The following is a 25,533-nucleotide window of genomic DNA, read 5'->3' on the forward strand; positions in this document are numbered from 1 at the left end:
CATACGTAAAAAATCTGGGCATGAATCAAAATATTATTATTTCAGATACATCAAATGTTAAAATTCTAATCATTTGAATCGTGATTTCTAGTTTAAGAATAAAGAAAAGTCTCCATAAAATAGTGTTGCTGCAAATTTTTCAAAGGAAAATGAACTCGATATCTAGTTTTATTCTAAAAATGGTTCTTGTTACAAATCAAATATGTGGTATTTGGATAGCAGCCATAGTCACCACATTATTAGACATTGGAAGAATTTTATGCAATTAGATGAATCATTTTCATCTCATGTGGAGCTTGGAGATGATAATAATATAAAATTGAAGGAAGAGGTATTGTGCGGATCAATTCTCCTGAAGGAAAAGAAAGGCAGGTTCGTGATGTTTATTACTCTCCTAATATAACCCGAAACCTCATGAGTGTTGGACAAATGATAAGAAATGAATACTAACTCATATTTGACAAGGATTTCTGTCCAATTTTTGATAAAAACAAAATTAAAAAAGTGGTAGAAGTAAGGATTAGAAGTAAGGATGAGTCAAAAGAATATCTTTCTGCTGTAAATGAAATCAGTTCATAACATGGCTATTAAAGGTGTCATTGGTCAGAAGGATGAAGCTACAGATGAGCCTTTTCTTTGGACTTTATAATATGGACATCTCAATCAAAAAGGACTTCAACTTTAAAGTAGAAGAATATGGTTGTTGGACTCCACATATTAAAAGAGAAACCTGAATTTGTGAAGGGTGCATATATGGAAGGATGCATTGTTTTCCTTTTTCGAAGACAACTTGGAGAGCAGGTGCTTCACTTGAGCTTGTTCAGGCTGACATTGTTGGACCAACTCGCACGCCATCATTAAGTAACAACAATATATTTTCTAATTTTTATTGATGACTATACTAGGATGATTTGGATTTATATCTTCAAATGAAATCAGAAGCATTTTAATGCGTTTTACAATTTCAAACTCTTGTAGAAGGACAAAGTTGATGTAAATTGAAGATACTGAGAACTGATTGAGGAGGAGAATTCATCTACCAACCATTTCTTAATTATTCCAGATAAAATGGAATGAAGAGGCAACTGACGATTCAACATACTCCCCCACCGAATGGGTTGCGGAAACAAAAAACAAAACCATTATGGAGATGGCACGAAGCATATTGAATGGAAAAAGTCTTCCAAATAATTTGGGGGCTGAAGCAGTTAATAAATCTATTTACATTCTCAATTGATCACATACTAAGGCAGTACGCAACAAAATCCCATACGAAGCATGGTACAAACAAAGGCCTAATATAAGTCATTTGAAAGTTTTTTGATGTTTTGTATATAGTTTAATTAATGATTATAAATAGATCTTTTTGATAAAAGAAACCCCTATTTATATGACTGATTTTATCTTTCTTATCCACCTCTTATTTATTTGATTTGATGAGAGACTGAGCCTTTTTCATGTGAGAATGTGTGGGAAAAAATAAATTAATTAGTTAAAATATTCTTAGAGAGGTAGTCTCCTGAATTGGCAAAAGGTGAAGTAGATGTGACAAAAGAAACTGAGTTTTCACAAGGAGAGTTAGTTATCACTCTGTACAGTGGTATATGGAATTTTGTGAGAAGTGATGAGATCACTTAAAAAGAATAGAGAGAAAAGTAGGAATTTTCCTTACACACTGTTTACAGGTTATATTATTCTACTACTGATAATTGGACAACCACCTTGGTCAATGAATGCCAAAAAGGGGGAGAAGAGATGTTCAAAATTATCAAAAGCTCGAAACAGAAATAAAGAAGAAGAAGAAGCACAAACTGAAAATTCTAAAATCAGAATGTGAAGCTGAAGACTGAGACAGTGATCAGAAATAAAGACTGAATGCACTGAACACAGTAATCAGAAAGCAGAAGAAGCTGAGAACAAAGTTTTCAGAAAAAGAAGAAAGAAGTAATTACTAACAGAAGAAGCTATAAACAAGCTCATGGAAAACAACGTGAATATCAATCTTGGAACAACCAGGTATCAAGAATTCAAACTCATATCTTGGAACAAGCAGGTATCAAGAATTTAAACTCATGATGATGATATAACTTACTTCAGAAATTTTGAAGAAGTTTTTGGCATCAATGAATCAGTTGAATTTACGCTTTATTTCACAAAGTATAAATTGGGGGAGATTGTTACGTAGAAAGATTCATTTATGCATCAGGATATCATCACAATGAAGGGACAAGGAACAATGCAATGGACAGAAACCGATGACCGCATCAGAAACTGATGGAACCTCATCAGTATGCGGATACTTGATCAGTATCAAGTACAATCAGTATATGGAGATTGAGTTTGATAAGGAAAGAAAGAAGATTGATACGAAACAGCTTATTTACAGAGAGATATACTTCTAATAGAATTTATCAAGTTAGTAATTGTGGTAGCTGTGTACAATATAAACACAGAATATTAAGTCTTGCGAATAAGCGAGGAACATACACAACACGAGTAATTTGTGTGTAACCTAGAAACTCTTAAGAACGGGTGTGTTTCTTGAGAGTAACAGTTCTTAAATTATCAAGAAGAGCTGATTTGATATAGATCCTATTGGTTGTTTATTTTATTATATTCAACATTCGATTGAACAATGGATGAATTCGTACCAATTGTTCGCACAAAAACCATTAGGCAAGTGTTTGTTTTAGTTGCACAACCGGAATTAAAACTTGATGTAAGTCTGCATTCCTCAATGAAGACTTAGAAGAAGAGGTATATGTTGATCAACAAGAAGGGTACATTTAAAGGAAAAGAAGGCTATGTGTATCATCCACAAAAGGTGCTATATGTATTAATGCAGGCCCCTAGCTTGGAATGGAAAATATAATTCTTATATTCAACGAAATAAGTTCCTAAGGAGTCTGTCTGAACCATCATTTTATGTCAAGAAAGAGGGTGTTGATTTTCTAATTGTTTGCTTATATGTTGATGACCTTATTTACATGGGAACTAATGATCAAACGCCGGAAGATTTAAGGAGGCTATGATGAAAGAATACGAGATGACTGATCTCTGAATCATGAAATATTTTCTTGGCATACAAGTGAAACAATCGAAAGGAGAGATTTTTATATCTCAAGAAAAGTATATTCTGAATTTGTTAAAAAATTGCATGAAGAATTGCAAATCAGTTTTGACGCCTATGGTAGTTAATAAGAAATTACAGCACGATGATGGAGCACCAAAGTTTGATAAAAAAATATAACAAAGTCTTTTGGATATCTAATTTATTTTGTTTCAAGATATATGAATGAACGAAGCACACATCATTTCGCTGCAGCAAAAAAAATTCTAAAGTATCTACAAGGTATTAAAAATTTGGGGATTAAGCACATTAAAAAGGATAACTCTAAGATTATTGGATACACAAAATATATATGACTAGGCAGAAACTCTCGATGAGAAAAAAGAAGAAGCACATTTGGCTATAATTTTTTGTTTTGGATCAAATCCAATTTCCTGGATTTTAAGAAAACAAAGATGTGTGCCATTATCTTCATCTGAGGCAGAATATGTTGCATCAAATGAAGCAACTTATGAAGCTATATGGATGAAACACATTATTTTTGATATGTTACAAGATGACTCAAAGCCGAATATGATTTTGTACGAAAACATGTCAGCTATTGCTATGATAAAAAATCTAGTGTTCCATGCAAGGTCGAAACACATAGATTTACGTCACCACTTCATCGAGAACATGATAAACAATAATGAAATTCTTCTAGAGTACATTCATACTCAAGATTAGCCAGCTAATGTTCTTAAAAAAAATAGTCACATCTAACAAGCTGAATCAGTTAAAAATATTTCTAAAAATTACAAATTAAGAGGGGGTGTTGAGAAGTGAATTTAATTTAAAAAGATTCAATGTATTTTCGACAAGGTCTTGGAAACTAAGCAGATCGGCATTTATGACTACATATGTTCAAAGTCTCTAGAATTATAAGAGTTCCAGGAATCATGAAAATCTTTGAATTTTCAAGATCTCTAGAATAATCTTTTCAAGTATAAACTCATGTACCATGTAATCAGGAATTGTATCATAAATATTAAAACATTAATAAAAATATTTGCAAAAGCAGTAGCTTTGCAATTTATCAGTAAGTTTATTTCTTAGTCCATATATAAGTTTCAGTATTGCCATTACCAACATACTCAAACAACAAAGTCCCTTGTTACATGGTAAATCAGTACCAAGATGTATACTACCTGCCACTTTCAGGTTCTTCAAAAGCTATTATATTGGATCTAAACCACCGACCTAAGTGGAATTTTTGAATTAAAATTTTAAACAACTTCTCTTTCCCCTCTCTTTTAAAGAATTTCTCAAACATAACACTAAAGGAAAGAGTGCTTTTTATGATAAAAAAAATCAGTCATTATTTGCCTAAAATCGGTTGTAATTGACCAATAATGACCAATTTTCTTCAGTCATATAAAACCTAGTCATTTTTTATTTGATCGATTGTTATTGACGTTGATCGCCAACCCCTTTCCACATGTCTTGGCCCGCATTCCTGACATGTGAGTGCTACAAGTGTGGACCCACACTGATAAGTCAGTGCCACATGTGTAGGTCCACACTCACATGTCAATATCACATGTGTGGGACCCAACCACATTAGAGATAATACGGTTTTTCGTTTTTTAGAATTTCGACCGCTAGAACAACCACCTATCCAGTCGTAATTGGTTCGACCGTTCCAAGGTTTCCTTACTGTTCCAGAGGATGATTGCCTTTAAAAGGCTCGATCGATGAGTTACGACCGACTTTCGATGAATATGGTCATAATTATCCATGAAGACACTCGTTATACATTTTTTTGATTGTTTTTATGTGAAATTAATTGTCATATTCGGTCTTTATTCTAGCCAGTCGGTCGTTATCAAGTGCTCTCAATTTTTACTGAAATTGCAGCACCAACCAATTTCAACCATTCAGTTCTTATCATTTGCAACCAAAGGACATCATCAAAATAAAATCCTATAATAAATCAATACCATCCAAGGCAATAATTATCACAAATATCTTTATATAAATTAACAACCATCACATATAAATTTAAATATCAACCAAATTATCACAAATGTTAACAATTGACACTAAATTAAAAACCGACGAGCCATAAAGTTCTCAATCACAACAAATCGATACCAACACGTACAATCATCGAAAATAATCTAAAATTTTATAATCTTTTCCAAGAGTTATAAAAAATGATTTATTATGACCGGAAGCTTTCAGTATTTAAAAATTTTGATTTTCTAAAGATCTACCGAATTCTCGGTCATAATTCCAACCTATCCACTTTTTTGGTTTGAATTAGGTCGGTCAGAATTACGTAGGTCGCAAAAAGCCATGTTTCTTGTAGGGTACCTTATTATTTATGTATAATTTCTTCCAATTTGAATATCATAAAATCAAGTGGTATTCAAATTAAGTCTAATAATAATAATCTGACAAAAAAGTATAATAACAATAATGAGCACATATGAGGAGTATTGTTCGAGTAAATATATATTATAATTGTTGTATTTACGAGATCAATTATTTTAAAATTTTGAGGAGTATAGCATGAGACTCTTAAGATTGCTTTAGATCCCCATAAATTTGGTTGAGAAATCTATAAAATTAATATACCTTATATTTGCGCAAAATCAAAATGAACCTAGATTTGTGAAGCCCCTAATCAATTATACATCTAATGGCAACTGATTATATAATGGAAATCATGATATATAATTAATGACTCACTCATATATCAACGATAATACTTGGAAATAACTTAATATCTTATTAAATTATATTTTTAGTAATAAAACTCACCATATATATAGTGCTATAGATGATAATGATTAGATTAGGAACACAAGATTGATAAATTTGCATATAGTAAGCAAGATTAATAAATGATTAAATAGATATATGGGAAAGGGAAGAGAGATCTCACAAATGTGAAGAGTTGCTCAACGGGCGAAGTGTACGAGGTTCGTCGTCGATGTCTCGGGAAGATGTGCCGATAAGAAAAGAGATGTAGAGACTTCAGTTTTAACTTTTATTTATATAAGGGATCAAAGTTTTAACAATTGGGCTGATTTTAAATTTTTCTATCAAACATTGGACCCAGTAAAGTTTTAAAGATTAGCCCAAGCCTTTCTAGACTAAAAACATTTTAAAAATCACATATTTGCATGAGTTTTGCACCTCAACAATTATACTTTATCAACATAACCCCAATTTTTTTAAGGCGTCGCTTAAAGCGATAAGTCACGGATAATCATCCAACCATCTTCATCATAGAGAGGCACCTTACGAATTAGGCACTAATTATATATATTTTTATATATTTCTGAGGATTTTATTATATTTTCATATTAATTATATCTTTTGTTAATTAAATATATATTAGTTATATTTAATATTTTACTTTAAGAAGAAATGAATTCTATAATGGAAAGGCTTGGAGATAATTAAAGATATAATGAAATTATCTATCATTCTATATCAAATTATCATGGAAATAACACAAGAGAGAAGTCAACTACAATTTTTATTTCATAGTCAATTATAAATTATTATTTTTTTCTCATAAGACTTTTACGTCATTGAATTGTATCGAAATACAATGCCGAAGGAATCGGAGAGCTTTTTCATACATGAAAAACTTTCATCTAACCAAAGGACATGTCGAAAAATTCCACAAAATTAGATAGAAATTTTGATGTCTGAAAAAAAAACACTCGAAATTAAGAAAAGCAATCCGCGCAACTAAGAAGAAAGGAAAACTTTCATTCAAAAAAGCCTACCGACTAACCAAAGGTCATGCAGAGATGGCCCCGAAAATTTTGCCAATAAAACTTTAATGACTGAAAAGAAAACCCGGATGAAAGACAAAAGTCCGTGGAAGGGAAGAAACTAAAAAGGGAGAGAAAAAGAGGAAAGAAAGAAAGAATCAAGCACGAAGAATTATACCAGGCACCGAAACAAAGTCATCAAAAATGACACAATCGTTAATAAACGACAAACAAAATCGCAATACACGATCAAAAAGCCATCAACTATGGCAATCCCTCGAAAGGGGCACAATAATAAAAATCAAAGAAACAACAACAAGTCTTATAAATCTAGTTATAAAACGAATCATAAAAATCAAAAACTAGATATATATCCAATTACAAAGGACATATAAGACAAATATATTTAAAACCGCTAAAACAAAAGATTTCAAACTCATACCATTGTCGTGGGGTCAATTCACACGATCCTTACCTTACCTTATCGAATATAACTATGTAATCACTGCTATGGCTAATAATAAATCGCAATCACTTAACCCGTCATTGACTCATCACAATTGATTTATCACCAAATCAAAATGTTGAAAATCGAGTAGATCTAAAATCTTGGAACGGATCGGTAGAGAGTATTATTGAGAAAACGAGAACAAATCAAGAGAAATAAACTGAGTCAGAGCTTTTCATCGGTGAAAATCGATGAAATCTCCGATGACGGCTGTAAAAAGAAGGGAGAGAGGATAGTCAATTATAAAATTTGACTTCTAGAAACTTATTAAATATTGGAAATTACTTGTATAATTCTGTTATTATTAAAATACTTTTGTATTAAGTTTTATATTGTAAAACATCATACACTTGTATTGATATAGCCACCAAGAGAATAAACATCATCCAATTGTATTAGGTTTAAACAATATACATCGGTTTCGGCCAGAATTGAAGTTATAAACAAGACATTTTGCATGTTATTTGTAACACCTTGATGCTGAAAGGACGCTTATAGCGTCGGCCATTCACCCTCTACGTGTGGTTTTAAATCGACGCTAATTTACATTTTGTGTCACCAAATTAATTGTCATAGTAAGCATAGACCTATAATGTCTCCTACATATGCTAAGCCCTTTGATTATCATCTTGGGGGTTTTCTGACCGACGCTAAATGTCAAATCTTTAGTAGTGAAATTCGTGATTAGAGATTTAAAGATCAACAATATTGGAATAAATCTTCTGCCTCTAATATTCTATTATATTCATTTTAGATCTCTTATGACTTTTATTTGTGACTATGGTTGGCTACAGTGTTCTAAAAATCCCCGATTTAACCGATTAATCCCCGATTAATCCCCTGCAAGGTTGGCCACCGATTCGATTTTTGAAATCCGATTAATCCTTATATATATTTCTTAATCGAAGTATATACGATAAATTATTAAAATTAAAATACTATATTACTTTAAACATGAACAATTATAGAGTTTATAAATATAGTAAATATATTGGTTACTAAATAGCTAATATAATAATAACTAAACATTAAATATTATTTTAATATTAAAATAAATCCGATTTTCACACCGATTAATCCTTCCGATTAATCCCCGATTTCCGATTAATCCCTGAATCGGTAGCTCAACCGATTAAGTCCGATTCCCGATTTCTGTAACACTGGTTGGCTATATGTTTTATTCTTGGATGGTTATTTTGAAATCCTAAGTTTTGTGATAATTATGCATTTTGATTCTTGAATATATATATATATATATATATATATATAGAGAGAGAGAGAGAGACAGAGAGAGAGAGAGAGTAAGTGAGAGAATTACTCCACTACAAACCTCCTTATTCTACAAAGTAATAACCCAGCTGGAATATCACTAAATTCTAAAGAGAATATCACTAAGTTTTCTCACAACCCCACCTTCTCCTCCAACCCAGCCCGCCTCCACCTTCACATCTAATAACTTCATGCCCCTCCATGTTCGCCTCCACCGTATCCACAACCAACGAATCCAACCTACCTCCACCTTCTCCTCCTCCACCATCTCCAGTTGCGTCACTTCCACCTCCGGCGTCCTCACCTCCATCATCTTCCCTGCATTACTACTAATTTTAAAGATTCAATTCTGTCTATTTATCAAAAACTACCAAACAGAGCACCCTGTTGAATCCACTAAAATTGTTGCTCCATTAACTCCTTCCATGTCCACCACCTTCATCTCCACCGCCACCTCCACCATCTCCACTACCACCACCAGAATCAAATACAAGAACAAATCTGCAGATTTCCCCAATTTCTGGGAGTTTTCACCGAATTTTGCAACACAAATCACTAAATTCTAAAGAGAATATCACTAATTTCTGATGAGCATATCACTAATTTGTACAGTAGAAATCATCAATTTTTTAAATATATCAACGAGTATATCAAAACTTTAACAACATTATAATATATGATAGAGTCTAGTCGTTCACGAGATTGAGGAAGAGAGATCGTCGAAAAATGATCCGGCGAGGGGAAGGGAAAGGACGGAGGTGGTGATGACGAAGAGAAGATGGCTTTGATGATGGTGGAGAGAGAGAATAGTGATGACGGGGAGAGGGAGAGACAAAGTTGATGCAGATGATGGAGGTGAGGTGGGTGGTAGTGTTGTTGGCTGGGTGAGATTTGATGGGGGCAGATCTGGGTGGCCGGGTACAGTGTTTTAGTGATTATAGATTTGTTTTGGCCGAGTGCATTTAGTAATTACAAGAGTTTAAATAATGTTTTTTAGTTTTAATTTTAAAAGTGGTTTCTATTTGATCAAGAGCCTATATATATATATATATATATATATATATATATATATATATTTATTTATTTTATATATTTATTTATATATATATGCAAATGTACATTTTTTACATGAACGTATCTATATTTAATAATTTATTTAGTATAATATATATAAACATATTATTATTTTTATACCCCGCCCCCAAATTTTTTATAAAACTTTCTCCAATCTCCGCCCCGCCCGAAATATTCCCTGAATCCCCGACCGGTCCGGTTCAGGGATCCGATGAGGTCAAGTGGGACGGGGTAAATGCTCATCCCTATTTCTGTGTGTGTACACCAAGTTATCGTGTCTGGTCAGAGTATAGTACACTTGGGGAAGCATTCTCATTTACCGTATCCATTTTTTGTCGGTAGGACTATCTATACTATGTAGTCCAAATTTTTAATTATATTTTTTGATTCCTTTCTTTTAAAACTACAAGTTTACAATATGTGGAGGTCTAGTACTCTTACATTATTAAATATTTTTAAATACTAAAAACACTCATGACAATACATTATCATATAATATTTTATAAAAATAAAATTATAATAATATTAAAAATAAAATTATAATTATCAAATTTTAAATATCGTCTTTAACAAAACTTTCAAATAACTTTTTTAACTCCATGATGCTCTATTTCAATACAAACACTAACCATTACGTAACCCTTTCTAACTTTAATCTATTACACGATAAATTTCTTTTTTCACACATATGAAGATATACCAAATATGAAAAATCTGATTTGAAATTAATTGAATAAATAAATTATCACATATCAATAACAAAGAAATATTTATAAATAGATAATAAATTGTAAAAACTAAATTTTCATATAATTTAATTAAAATTGAACTCTAATATTAGAATATTAATAAAATAATGTCAAAATTAAATAATAAATTACGGATTATATACCCGCCCGTGCTTCGCGCGGGTTAAATCTAAGTATATTATTAAATAACTCAAGCAAATAATACAAAATTTGGTCTTGCCAGAGATATAATTTATTTTGAGAGTACTAGAGAAATATTTTTTATTAACCTGACAAAAAACTCCTTAAATACCTAAACCCAGTATTTTCCAGCTGTTTTTGTGTCAAAAAAACACGTTAAAGAGTTTTTACATGTATACCTCTCACTGATCCGAATACAGAGCAAAGAACACCAGTCTTTTTCAATCAGCGGAGCCTTTTAAGGCCCCTTGAAAGTTCACAATTCTTGCATATCATGTATAAACCTATCCGAAGTAATGTTGAAAACAATCAACTGTCACAGCTCGGACTAAGCAGAAATCAATGTATGCCCCATCAAGTCGGTCCATCACATCTTCTCTAAGAGCATCTACAAAATTTACGTCATTCTTTGGCTCTCGCCAATGCACACCTATTTGAGCACATTTCAACATATACATGTTTAGGAGTAAACCATACTGTCCATCAGTCATGGTACCATAACTTGAAGCTCGAGTAGTATCACGTTGCTCTATAGCTTCCAAGTAGTTTCTGACAACCCTGAAGTAGTTAGAAAATATTTCTTTTGTCTTCAAAAGTTTTTCCATTGATCCAACAGAATGAGCACGCGAAGCAAGTAACTTGATGGAGGTGAGGAGGGGGCTATTTTCATTAGTATCTCCGGTCAAGTACTCAATATAATACTTCAAGAAAACACCCATTTCAATGAAGTCATTGTGGCTGCCATTAAGCAAGAACAGCTTCACTACTTCAAAGTGAACCAATCTCGTTGATGTTGAAGATCCACTACTGTCTACTTGTGAAGGGCAAAAGTAGGTCATAAAAGAACCAACTTCACTGTTCTGAGCAGAAACATTGAGGTCATGAATCGAACAATGGAACATCAAAAGATCCCAAGGAATGCCACCATTATTTTTGCATTTACTAAGGATCAATTGAGTAGAGCTCAGCAAAAGCACCTGCTTAGTAGTTAAAAAGTCACTCCTTAGTAGGCAAGTATAAAAAAAATTTGTTTCTAAGTTTTGTAATGAAGAAACATCAAGTACAAGGCAGTTTAGAAAGCAGATTACAACTTTTGGTGAATGGGCTTAGAGAACAAAGAAAGCTTAAATGCACTAAGCTACCTTGCCAAGCAAATGCCGAGCAGCTACGTTACCAGCTTCAGAACATTTGACGAGTAGGCCTTTGACATTCTGGAAATGGTAGAAGTTCACAGGTGCCATATTAAACTTAAAATTGACAACCTTTAAAATGGATTCATCTTTTGCATACAAAAGAAATTTTTTGCAACTGCAACAAAAAGATTGGCAGAGACATGTTAAATATACAACAAACTTGCCCATGCATATCCATTTATCAAAAAAAAATATACCTGAAATAATTGCACAAATATAGTAAAAAAGTTCAGGAGCTGGGCAATACATATCTTCCTAACTAACTATAAAAATTATTACATATGGTTAAAAAAAAAATCCATAAGTTCAATAAAATTTTTAATTTTTATAAAATGTTTAAACATATATTGTCTTATATTTAATCTTGTAACTTAAAAATTGAACTTTATGTTTATTTTAAACAAATCATTAAATTTCTAATGTTCATGCAAAGAACTCTCTCCGTCCCACAGTACAAGTCTTTTTTGAAAAAATTATGCATATTAAAAAAACATTAATTTGATAACATTTTCTCACTTGTACCCCTACTATAAATGCATGAATGTAGGCTCATTAATCATTATACAACTTTCAAAATGAGTAATTTTGAAATAATGTCAATATATTTGTATTAGAAGCTAAAAGTAGACATTGTATTGTGAGACGGATGGAGTATGTTATAATCACATGACACGTGATATAGCAAAAACAATATATTTAATGTTCATATCAACTTAATAAGTTAGTGCGTAATGTCTTACACAGTTATGGTTCTTGCAAAGTCCTCCGCTCCGCTTGACGACTGCGCCAACAGAAATATTATATAATACAGAGAAGCTCACATGGCAGGTCTTTGACTGTCGCCATTGCCTACAAAGTTCCAGCTGCAACTACAACTGTTTATTTAAACTACACAACATCACTTCTACTGATATAAGGCAGCGGTAAAAGAACTTAATAATTAACTATCAAGGCACTTCTTTAAATACCATCTACAGAATCATTGATTAAACAAAAATAGTAATAATAATGATGATGATGATGATGATATTAATATTATTATTAGTATTATTAAAAGCATAAAACATGAATCATATATAAACGTGACTCTTTAACAGTATTAAACAGCCTCTACAGATATCAAACCCCTTGAGAGAATCAGTTCATTAGCAATCATTCTTACTAGTTTCTTTTGTTGGAAAATGTGGGTTTAAGCTCCACATTGTTATGTCAATTTTGAGTTACAAATTTGAGTGAGCATAGTTGTGCGCACACAACGAGTGACACTTGGAATGCGTTCTCCTCCGAGAAATCTTTCCGAGGCACTTTGAATCACTCAAAATGACTAAGAGATGAATGACATAGATGTATCGAAAGTTGGTCTCTTACAAGTGTAAAATGAAGCTTGAAACTTGTATCTTTCATGCCTTTATATAGTAGAACCCTCATGTGGTGTTTATTTGTGTTTAATGTGTTATGCTACATCTCCTACGTATCCGCAGGAGTGCAAATCATGGAACCTGGATCTGGGCCCGAAGAATATAGATTAGTGGATGGTTTTCCTTTTTTTTTTTTGGGGGGGGGGGGGGGGGGGGCATATAGATGAGAAACAATCAATTTCTGATTTTCTATTTTAAACCTATTTTCTGATTTTTCTAGATTTGACAAGTGTGAAATAATCAATCACAGAAGATTAAGGCGTATATTTGAGTATATAATTCCAGAATTAAAGAGGTTTACAGTAAAACGTAAAAAAAGAGCTTATAATTTGCACAAAATGCTAGGTTTTATAGAGAGAATTCAGTTGCAGAGACAATGAGCACAGAATTTTATAGAGAGAAGCAGTTGGTGGAAAAAAATCCAATTCTAATATTCAAATGTAAACTTACAAGACTATTTATCCAAGTCTTAAATGTAAACTTACATTTAAATGTAAACTTACAAGACTATTTATCCAAGTCTGCCTATATAAGACTAATAACTTAGACTAAAGTAAATGTAAACTTACACTTAAAGGTAAACTTACAAGACTATTTATCCAAGTCTGCCTGTATAAGACTAATAACTTGGACTAAAGTACCTTTACCACCGTACTACAGCTAGTACACTGTGTACACTACTGACAGTACTAATACTATGTTCCTAACATCCCATCTCCCTATATAAGGATTATAGTACTCTTAAACTAAAGTATCTTTAGCACCTGACTACTACTAGTACACTACTGACAGTACTAATACTGGGTTCCTAACATCTCATCTCCCTATATTGCATTCATGTCCTCATGAATGTGGAATTAGAGCTTTAATAATCCACTAATTAAGGGCCAGATAGTAGGTTTATGCATTCTGTTGATGGCAAGGGCATCATCTACTGTTTTTTCCACTTCCTATACACAATAGAATAATTGTACCCTAGAAATTTACTAATCTACTATTACTGCAAAATATTACTGAATTTATGATCAGACAGATACTTTAAATTCCAATGGCCAGTTTTTATGTAGAAATGTGTGTCCATGATATTAGAAGTCCACTTCTTGACTGTTGTTAAAAGTGCTTTAATAAGCAGACATTGCTTGGCAATCAGGCGTAATGTCTTACTAAAGTAAGCCAAACGATGTCCTTCTGAGTGAGGACAACTCCCAACCCAGAATTTTCCTTGGCTGGAGACCTTCATGTTAGCTTGCAATGTCACTTTTTTCTATTTTCCTTTTGTCTTGAAATTGTAATATCAGCTTTTTGTAATCAAAAGTCACCAAATTCAATTATTCAAGCCAGTCTCTACACCAAGGAGATCAGCAATTCATTACCAATTCACTGGTAGTGTATTGACCAGTTGATTATCATCAGCTACTTACACTTTCGCAGGTTGTGTCTTTACCAATTCACACTTCAATTTACTGGTAGTGTATGCTCATCAATAAAGCTGTGTTTGTGTTTCTTCCCTCTACTAGGATTGGATATCGCTGACTTCCCTTTCATCCAGTGAGGGCAAGTGTCTTATTGTTATGAAAGACCATCTATAGCATGAACTGACACCTCCACTGGCTCTTGTTTTGACTCATTATAAACAATGTCTTCTCTGTTATCCTTCGACTGTGCATTGCTCTTCGAAATATCATCCATGTCTTCATGTGTCAGGATGAATTGGCATACTCTCTTTAAGTTTCTCCATAGACTCTTCATACTGAGCATAATATGATTCCACAGTAGTCAATGGTGGAAGTTTAGGGTGTCGAGCATCGAGCGCAGCAAAAAAAAATGCAAACCACAATTATAAAATCGAAACTCTCCGCAAGATCCATGCAAAAGGATAAGATGAAATTCAGATACATGATTACCTATTGAAGCTTTCACAAAGGATGACAATTAGCGATCCGTATCAATAAATTCATCCACTTCTTGCTGCATATCTACCAAAATCCTTTTAAACCATATTCTACTTTTGCAGAAGATAAAGCTATTGTCTTTTGCTTTTCTTGATGACCAGGAGATGCTTTTAGTGCCAAGGCTGAACACGTAACACTAGTGCTCCTCTCGTAATCCACGCACCTGCCTAATCGCTATCCGTGTAACCTACCAGCTTGTTATCTTCTTCAGACATGTGGAAGAGTCCAAAATTTTTTGTCCCTTTAATTTATTAAGGTATCCTCTTTGCTGTTGCAAAACGAGACTTACTTGGATCACTCATAAATCTTGAAACCACGCTAACAGCTTGTACCAAATCCGGTCTTGTGTTAGTAAGATAAATCAAAGAACAACTAATCTTCTACTTCTATTCACTTTCTCATCAACCTTCTTACTTTCATCATATTTGGATAACTTTTCATTGACCGTCATATGAGTAGCAAGAGACTTACAATTTGCCGTGTTGAACTTTTTAAGTATATCATGTGCATACTTCTCTTGTGAAATAAATATTTCAACAAGAGATTCCCTAACTGGCATTCCGAGAGAATATTTCATAAGTCCAAGATCAGTCATCTCGTACTCCTTCATCATGGCATTTTTAAAATCTTCAACCATTTTTCCATTTATACCAGCGTAGATCAGATCATCTATATACGAGCACAAAATCAAAAAATCACTAACTACTTCTTTCTAGATATCGAGTGATGGTTCACTTGGACTTTAAGTGAAACCATTTTTCAAAAGATATTCATCAATTTTGCTATTCCAGCATCTCGGTGCCTACTTCAATCCATCGAAAGCCTTTTTGAGTCGATAAACTTTATTTTTATGCTCCTTGATGACTTATCCCAATGGCTGTTCAACAATAATTTCCTCTTCGAGATTTCCATTAAGAAAATCAGATGTTACATCTAGTTGGTATACATTTAGCTTGAGTTGCGCAACTAAAGCAAGGACTATTCGCATAGTCTCCATTCGAACAATCGGTGCAAAAGTTTCATTCAAATCAACTCTATTGCGAGTACCCTTTCACCACTAAATGAGCTTTATAGTTTTGAATCGAACCATCTTCATTATATTTTGTTTTGTAGACCCATTTTAGTCCAATAACTTCTTTATTTTTAAGGCCTCTCTACAAGCATCCAAGTCTGATTTTTCTCGATCATCTTCAATTCTTCATCCATGGCCCTTCTCCATGATTGTTCTTGTGAAGCTTCCTCAAAACTTTGTGGTTCTATAAATAGTAAGACCACGTCACAATTCTAATGAATGTCATCCAACGATCGAGTTTTTCGTGGTGGAAATTCAGAATCTCCATCCACATCTTCGGGTCAAATGCTAGTTTCTTGATTTTTCAGTGCTCCTTCGTGTATAGACAGAGGCTTAACCAAATCAAGTTTCTGAAAATTATCAGCCACATCATTCTCCCGAAACCATGCTGCGAATTCGTCAAAATTGACGTCTCTAGAAATCACAAGTGATTGGTTATAGGATTAAACAACCTGAAACATTTTAATTCATCACTATATCCAATAAATATACATTTTTCTTCTTTTCCGTCTAGCTTGTCTCGGTTTTCTTTAGGAACATGGGCATGGGAGACACTGTCAAATACTTTAAAATGATCAATCTTGGATTTTGCTTCAAACCAGGCTTCATATGGTGTCCTATTTCTCACAGCTTTTGTTGAAGACCTGTTCAGAATATAAATTGTTGTATTAACAACCTCCGCCCATAAATATTTAGGTCATTTTTTACCTTGAAGCATGCTTTTGGCCATCTTAACAATCGTACTATTCTTCCGTTCCATCACACCGTATTGTTGCTACTTTTACGGGGACTGTTAACTCCCTTTCTCTTCCATTTTCTTTGTAGAATTTATAGAATTCATCCTAGCGAAATCTCTTCTTTGGTCCGATCTTAAATTTTTGAAGAATGACCACATCATTTTTCATCTAGAGCTTTAAATGTCTTAAAATGTGAAAAGGCTTCAGATTTGTGCTCCAGAAAATATACCTAAGTTTTGAGGGTATAATCATCGATAAATAGCAAAACATACCTTTTTCCAGCTATCGAAGGGACTGTTGAAAGTCCCCAAATGTCCGTATGCACAAGAGCGAGCGAGACTTTAGCTCTTCAAGATTACTTAGAAAAGGGCAAATGATGTTGTTTTCCAAAATTGCAGCCTTCACATATATTCTGCTCCTCTTCAATAGAAGGCCGGCCAAGTAGCATATTTTTATTTTAATAATTTAAGGCCATTAAAATGAAGATGACTGAACCTGAGATGCCACAACAAAGACTCATCACTTTCACTTTTCAGAGAGTAACTTTCATGACTTCAAATAGAAGCAATTTTATAAAGAATAAACTTTGTTAGGTGCCATGTTTATCTTAGTCATCCACAACTTTGTCTTCTTGTCAATGAGTAGATAATGATCTCCTTCAAATTTAATTATATACCCTTTTTGTGTTGATTGACTTACAGTTAACATTTTTTATGTTAGACTTGAAACAAAAAGAATATCATGAGTAAGTTTATAAGTAATGCGCACAGATTAAACAACTACGCTTCCTTCTTCAACATTTTGGCATTTTCCATCTCCAAGAGTAACTTGTGACTTCATGTTCTCGTTCTGATTAATAAAGAAATTTCTGCTTCCTGTCATGTGGTTAGAGCAGCCACTATCAATATACCAGATATCATTGGTCTCTTGACGAGTGTTAAGACGAATAAAACAACTGATCCAAAGCTTCACTATTTTCTGAAAAAATTGCCTTTTATTTGTGACGAAACCAACAACCTTTGTCAATATGATTAGGCCAGCTGCACCTGGTGCATTTACCTGCAATCATTCGTATGGTTCCCATTTTAACGACACAAGCAGTAAGAAGGGGAATTTTCATTTTGATTTCTTCTTCCGTGCTCATGGAATTTCTCTCTTCCCCTTTCACGGTATTTGCCGCCTGCCCTTTGGTATTTTTGAACTCCCTAATTCTTCTTTTCTTTGTTCATAAAGCTTAACTTGGACTGAAAAGCTTGCTCTATAGGGTGGTTTGTAAATCTGGACATTCTAATTTCATGAGCTTCAAGCGATCCAATGAACTCAATGAGAGTTAATTGAGATAAATTCTTTGACTTTTCTATAGCAGCAACGACAAAATTATAGTTAATAGAAAGACTCCTTAAAATTTCCACAACGATTTTTTTTATCTTCAATCGTGTCTCCAAAACTTCAAATTTGATTAATAATATTCGAAACCCAAGAGAATAATACTTTAATTCATTCACTTTCCTTCATCAATAAATTATCGAACTCTTTCCAAAGAGATTAAAGTTTAATTGTAATTAGCTTATCAGAATTTTTGAATTCATTCTTTAGAATTTCCCAGGTATCCTTTGATATTGTTGCTCCCATAATTCTTGGAAGAATCACCTTGCTGATTCCTTTGTGAATGTACAACAGGGCTTTTGCATCATTCAACACATTGTTGTTATATTTTTTCTTTCGAACTCCATATATCTCCCAGGCTGCAAACTACATCAGTGGGCTGTTCTTATCCACTCTGGACAAGTTCCCATAATCCTATTTAGATAATATAGTTCTCATCTCGAGCACTCCAGAAATTAATCATAAGAATCTCCATCGAAAAAAGGAACTGAGGTCTAGACAAAGTAAAGGTTGATGTACTGTGTTTGAGTTTGAAGCTAATAGCATGTTCCTGACTTTGTAGGTGATGAAAAGAAAAAAGTCCTAATGTCCTTTTACGAATTCTAGTGACCAGGCTCTGATTCCACTGATGCCATTGATGGTTTTTAGATATAAGAAACTCAATGTGAAAAATGAAAATTGCTACTGCAATTTAACTGATGGTTTTCTGATTATGTGATAATTGAAGAAGCAGTTCACAACTTGAATCTATATATAGTTGATATTAGATCATTTTATATATAATTACTCACATCCGGGGTCTAGATTAACTGAACTTAACATATCACTTAGACTTCTAAACTACTAGACTCTTGACATTTCCTCAAATCTAGAATCTTCAAGATTTAACAAATTACTTTTCAACATTTTGAAGCTATTTTGTGATTTTGTAGATTTGACAAGTGAAAAATAAGCAAACACAGAAGATTAGAGGTCGATTTGAGTGAATAATTGACGAACTAGAGAGTTATAGACTAGAAATGTAGAAGAAGAGCATATAATTTTCATAGAAAGCTAGGTTTTAGAGGGAGTAGTTAGTTATAAAGTGAGAAAGAGCAGAGAATTTAAGAGGGAGAAGTAGTTGGTGAAAAACATCCCATTCTCTTATATTCATATTCGTCTTGCCTCAGATGTAAACATTACATGACTATTTATACGAGCCTACAACTTGTAACTAACTCATAAAGACTAAAGTATCTTTACCATCTTACTTCTACTACTACACTACCTAGCGATAGTATTATTAATACTGTAATACTAATGTTGCGTTTCTAACACATGTATCACACACTAAAATCTAAATGCGCATTCTGCACTACAACAAATTTTTATTGTCTGACTCAAGAACATAAACTTAAGGCAATTCTCAGTGTTGGAGAAAGAATCAAAAGAAGGAAAGACAATTAAAAGATAAGATTAGTTGGCCTTAGCATAAATCCACTAGCCAAAGTCTTAAAAAGGAGAGAGACAGAACTTTCGCAAATGATAATAGTTGCTTATTGGGCAAACCAACTTGGACAAGGTAAGTGTCAATGTCTTTAAAACGGATGCGCCAAAGTATGAGCAATTGCTGAGAATTGGGTTTTAATTACATAAAGGCGCAATTATTAACAGTTGGGCTGTTTTTATAAATTCTCTCATACAATATGACCTTTTAAAATTCCACAAATCATCCAAAGCCACTTGGATTAAAGAAAATATCAAATAAGGTACAAATTGCTATGTACATCCACAGAATTTTGTATCCTATAGTTACACATGGTCACCTTGCACCCATAGTTCTTAACAGGGCACTAGGGCGCTAAAGGCAATATGTTATATCCTACCCATCTCAATTAAAAGTGTTTTTATATATTTATATATCTGTGTATATAATATTAAAATATAATACTCCCTCTGTAGCATTCATTTATATACAATATCCTTCTCATTTCTATACATTCTAAAAATAGTAACCTTAAACCCAAATACTCTCCTCCACTATCTCAAATCTATTATTACATTCATGCATTTATGCATTAGTAGATCATCACAATGCAGCGACAAGAAACAATACAGTCAACAGAAACTAATGGACACATCGGAAACTGATGTAACCTCATCAGTATCAGAAACTGATGTAACCTCATCAGTATGCGGATACTTGGTCAGTATGAAGTATGATCAGTATCTGGAGATTGAGTTTGATAGGGAAAGAAAGAAGATTGATACTAAATAATTTATTTATAGGGAGATATTTACTCATATGTGATATACATATATAGAAACAGAATATTAATGATAGAGAATATCTTGTTAGTAATAGTAGTGGTTGTGTACTATAAAAACACAGAGATTAGGTTTGCGTAAAAGCATAATAGAGCAAGACATAACAACACGAGTAATATCGTTGTAACCTAGCAGCTCTTAAGAACGTCTGGTTTTCTTGAGAGAGTTGTAATAATTCTTATACAATCAATAAGAGCTGAGTTGTTTTGATTACTTTTGTTTGGATATTCATATCAGTTTAACATTCAAGTAATAGAAGCATTCCGCTGAAGTCAATTGTAACAGATCTCGACCTAACAAGACCTAACAAAAACAAATTTGTTTACAGCACTTAACTCGCTTTCATCTTTACTCATTTTTTCCTCATTTTCTTGGTTTCTGTGCGTAATCCCAATTTATATTATTTAATGGGACGGAAGGAGTGATAAGATACCAAGTATTACAAGTAAATCCATGTATTCTACGGGATATAAGGTAGTAATTTCTTGAAGTTCAAAATTAAAAAAAAACTTAACGTGTTTGGCTTTGCTTTATAAAAGTTATGTATATCCACGTAGGCTTGTCAATGGATTGAGTGAGGATCGAAGTTCGTATAGAATCAGGCAAATCCATATTTGGATTCATTTATTTTTTTGAATTCGAATAGGATCAACGTCAGTTTTTTACAGCCCAACCCATGTCCGGATCCTTTAGGATCATGTCGGATCTGATCAGAGCTCCGATACATTTACAATTTTAAAATATATATATATATATATATATATATATATATTTTATAGTGTAATGAATAATTTAACAAAATTTGAAATTTTAAACACAACATAGTAATGAATTAGTTGACAACGAATATATTAATGAAATTTTTTTAACAATGTTTAAAATTTAAAATAACTATTTTAAACACTAAAAAGAATCTTTTGCCTCATAAAATGCACACTACTCGTCAATAATATCCCGAAGGATATATCTACAAGTTTCCAACTTTGATCTTAAGACTCAGAGTAAGTAAAGTTTTTAAAATACATTATATAGTATATAATTATAAATAGTTGGATCGCATATCAAATTCATATCTCATATTTAACGAATAATACCATTATCGGATCAGATTTTTTTTTCCGAGTGATCCATTAGCCATCGGATCGGGTAGGGTCCAATTCATGGAGCCTATTTCAGAAATTTTGGAATTGTGATTGATGTGTGCATCTTCAAAGTTGAATCAATACTAATTATGATATAGAATATAGAGATACATGATCCATGATATGGGTTATATTTAGTGAGACATATATACTCAAACATGTACATAAACAAATTCATATACGCACTCAAACTTTAGTCGATTTACACACACAACACAATTATAGGTCATTAATGTTTGTATAAACAAAGATACAAATTAAATATATATCTAAAGCAACTAATAAAGAGAAAGATAATGAATGTTACCAAGAAAGACGCGCGATAATGAAGGTGACCGAGAAAGACGAACGCGACAAAGAAGAGCTCAATGATAATAAGGTTATAAAACACGGAATATGATTAGATTAGAAGTTAGAATTAGTTATGGTCTACATACTACAAATGGGCCGCATTGATACTTCAATTTTTCATTTTGAGCTATTACCCAAACACACATATGGGCTTACTTAAAGCCCATCGAAATAGTTACATTTTCCTATGTACTAATTTTAGAAGTTTTTACTAATTTTAGAACTTAACTAAACTGAGGATTAAAATTTTACTCCCTCTTCCCACCCAAGTCTTGAAATTGGGTTGTGCGCGGAGATTAAATAAAATATATAAAGTAGTTTCAAGAAGTAAGAAAAGTTGATAAAGTGGTAGGATACATTAATATTTAATTATTCAATTAGAAAAAGTGGATACTAGTAGTGGGTTGGATTAGTTTCTGTATTAGAAAAATTTACTACTTTTAGAAAGTTTTTAAAATGTAAATAATTAGAAAGGACATCCCAAAAATTGAAAGTGTAAATAAATGGATGGGATAGATGAATTATTAACAAGTAGTTAATAGAAAAAAATTATTCTACTATTAGGAATATGTTATGCTTGATGATAGTAGCTGATCAATGAATAGAAAACTTATTGTAGTATCCATTGATCAGATAACCCATCAACAATGATGCGGTATTGTAACAAAACTATGAGTATCTTAGCAGTTGATAGATGTTATATTGACCAATTGATATAGCAATTGTTCTATGGATGGATGTATAGATAGGGTGACATAATTGTAAATATTTGAAATCATGTAATCTATACAAGTGAAGTGAAGATCAATGGCTAGTCAAAGCATCAACGGTTGAATAAAATACATCATCAACGGCTGCATCAATCCATCAATGGCTAACCAGTAAAGCTATCAATTGATGATTCAAGAAAGCTACCAACAGCTACCTTCTTCCTAGTAGTTGATGACTATCAATTGAAAACTACAAGTCAAGTAAAGGAAAAAAGTCACATGGATTGATGTGAAAGGTGCTCCACCAGTTTTAGAAGTGAAACCAAAAAGAGTTTAGTCAAATATTGAGAACCTCGAAGCCTACCAATTCTAGAAAAGAAACAAGAATTTCAAGCTGCCAAAAGTACCATCAAGTTCAAGAAATACTATATTTGGAACTGTTTGAAAAAGAGTAGGTGTATGCCTTTGCAGACTCGATTAGTTTGTATTAGTATATATTCACATTGTAATTTTCATTTCAATGTATCCAATACACCAAGAACTGAAGAGCAAAGCTACACCAAGTATGAAAACTTGTGAGGGTAAAACGGATGCTGGAAAGGGTAAAGGGAAGGTTGTTGAAGAAGATGATGAATTCTCATCACAAGATGAGTTGACAATATTGATGAACATCTAGGTTTTCTTGCCATAAAATTCTCTAAGCTCATGTTTAAGAGGAATGTCTCTGGAGCTAGACCATTTATAAGTATTGTCCAATCTAAACCATCTGGTTTGGTTGACAGGTCTAAGTTTAAATGCTTTAAATGTGGTCTTGCTGGGCATTTTTCTAATGAATATAGAAAACCATCTGCTGAGAAGAAGAGTTCCACAACTGAAGGTGTGCATTATAGAAAGTTATACGTTGAACTATTAAAGCAGAAGGAAAGGGCATTCATAATTGAGGAAAGGACTGGGCAGCTGATGGTGAAGATACAGATGATGAGCATCTTGTCAAGCTTTCCTTAATGGCAAAAGAAGATGAAGCCAACTCTACTTCAGTTAGCAATGGATAGGTAAAAACCACCAACACTTTTGATCTTACTAAGAATGAATGCAAACAAATCACTAATGACATGTCTAATGAGATTTATAATCTTAGAGTTTCTTTACAATCTTTAACAAAAAAAATGTTAGAATTAAAAGAGCTAATGATTTGCTTGCTGGGAGGAATGGAAAGCTTGAAACGAAATTAGTTCAATTAGAAAAGATCAAGAAGGCTGCTGAGCTTTCTAAGTATGAGTTGTTGGCTGTTCTAAAAAGAGAAGAAAATCTCAAAAAACAGTTGGAAAAAGAGCAAGAGATTATTGCTAATTGGAAGGAGTCGAGGAATGTTCTTGAGAACATGTGTTCTTCTCAAATTCTTGAATAAGATTACAAGAATTCCTGGAAGAAGAACATAAAGATCTTAGGAGAAACTAATCAATCAACGGATAGTGATCATCCGTTGACAGATGTTCCATCGACGGATGAGAGTTATCCGTTGAAGAATCAGAAAGGAGTTAATGATGAGAAGCTTAATAAGCTTAACAAGAAATATGGGCCCATCAATAAAAAATTTGTCAGTGAATCTAGCAAGAAAATTGTGAAAGAAAGAATAGTTCTCAATTCAGATTCTGTGGGCTGGCAAAGGGAAGAAGAAGAGTTCTAGAAATGGCAAAGTTGGAATCAATGAAAAGAATGATTACACTCCTGATATAAATAATGTTAGGAAAACTAGTTCTAAATGTGGTAGTGTAAATCGTCTTGTTGTTAATTAAAAAACTGTTCTATCCGATCCATACATGTCTAATTTTATGATGAATGCTCACATGCTATACATGCCTATGTTTCCAAAACCTCCCATTCAATATGATAACATGCCATTCATGCCTAATCCATATTTTGGTGCATTTAACATGCTTGCTATACCTTTTCATAATGGTGGTATGAATCATGTTTATGCAAATCATTTCTCTATGAACTCTGCTAATAATGATTCATCTGGTTCCAATGCAAAACCTGAAGTTAAGAAACACAATTCTGAGGAGGAAGTTGTGTCAAAACCTTCTAAATCCAATGAAGTAAAAGTTTCTAAACCTAAGGTTGTTTCTAACAAAAATGGACCCAAGACTGCTTGGGTACCAAAATCAAATTAAGTTGGTTTTGCTGTGTGCAAGGAAAGAGAAAGAATCTTTGGTATCTTGACAGTAGGTGATAATGACATATGACTGGAGATTCTACCCTGCTCAACAACATTGAGGAAAGAGCTGGCCTTAGTATCACCTTTGGAGATGACATCAAAGGATATACCTTGGGATATGGCTTTGAATTCAAAAGAAAATGTCATCATTGATAATGTTGCATTAGTTAAAGGTCTTAAGCACAATTTGCTTAGCATCAGTCAACTATGTGAAAGAGGACATCAAGTATGGTTCTGAAATGAAGCCGGTGTTGTTTACGACAAGAAGAACAACAAAGTGGTATTAACTGGAAGGAAATGTCTACATAGCTGACTTCAATTCTACAGATGCAGATTCAATCACTTGCCTTCTCAGTAAAGCAAGTATAGATGACAGCTGGCTCTGACACAAGAAATTGTCCCATTTGAATTTTAAAGCTAAATG

General features: G+C 33.0%; 1 protein-coding gene across 4 annotated transcripts; it reads right to left on the minus strand.

The window, feature by feature from the left end:
* Window positions 1-10,579: 10,579 nt before the first annotated feature.
* Window positions 10,580-22,229, minus strand: LOC108219671 (hypothetical protein). Of its 4 annotated transcripts, none has more exons than XM_017393164.2 (5): window positions 22,138-22,229; window positions 17,268-17,490; window positions 12,557-12,679; window positions 11,766-11,931; window positions 10,580-11,600 (listed from the first exon to the last, which is right to left on the minus strand). In XM_017393164.2, the coding sequence occupies exons 4-5, from the start codon at window positions 11,862-11,864 to the stop codon at window positions 10,908-10,910; spliced, it is 792 nt and encodes a 263-aa protein (XP_017248653.1). In that variant the 5' UTR covers window positions 11,865-11,931; window positions 12,557-12,679; window positions 17,268-17,490; window positions 22,138-22,229; the 3' UTR covers window positions 10,580-10,907. The 4 variants fall into 4 exon arrangements, with proteins under 4 accessions (XP_017248653.1, XP_017248654.1, XP_017248656.1 ...); XM_017393165.2 differs by having other exon boundaries at window positions 12,557-12,691; XM_017393167.2 differs by lacking the exon at window positions 17,268-17,490.
* Window positions 22,230-25,533: the final 3,304 nt, after the last annotated feature.

Source organism: Daucus carota, chromosome 5, assembly GCF_001625215.2.
Source record: "Daucus carota subsp. sativus chromosome 5, DH1 v3.0, whole genome shotgun sequence".
NCBI lineage: Eukaryota > Viridiplantae > Streptophyta > Magnoliopsida > Apiales > Apiaceae > Daucus > Daucus carota.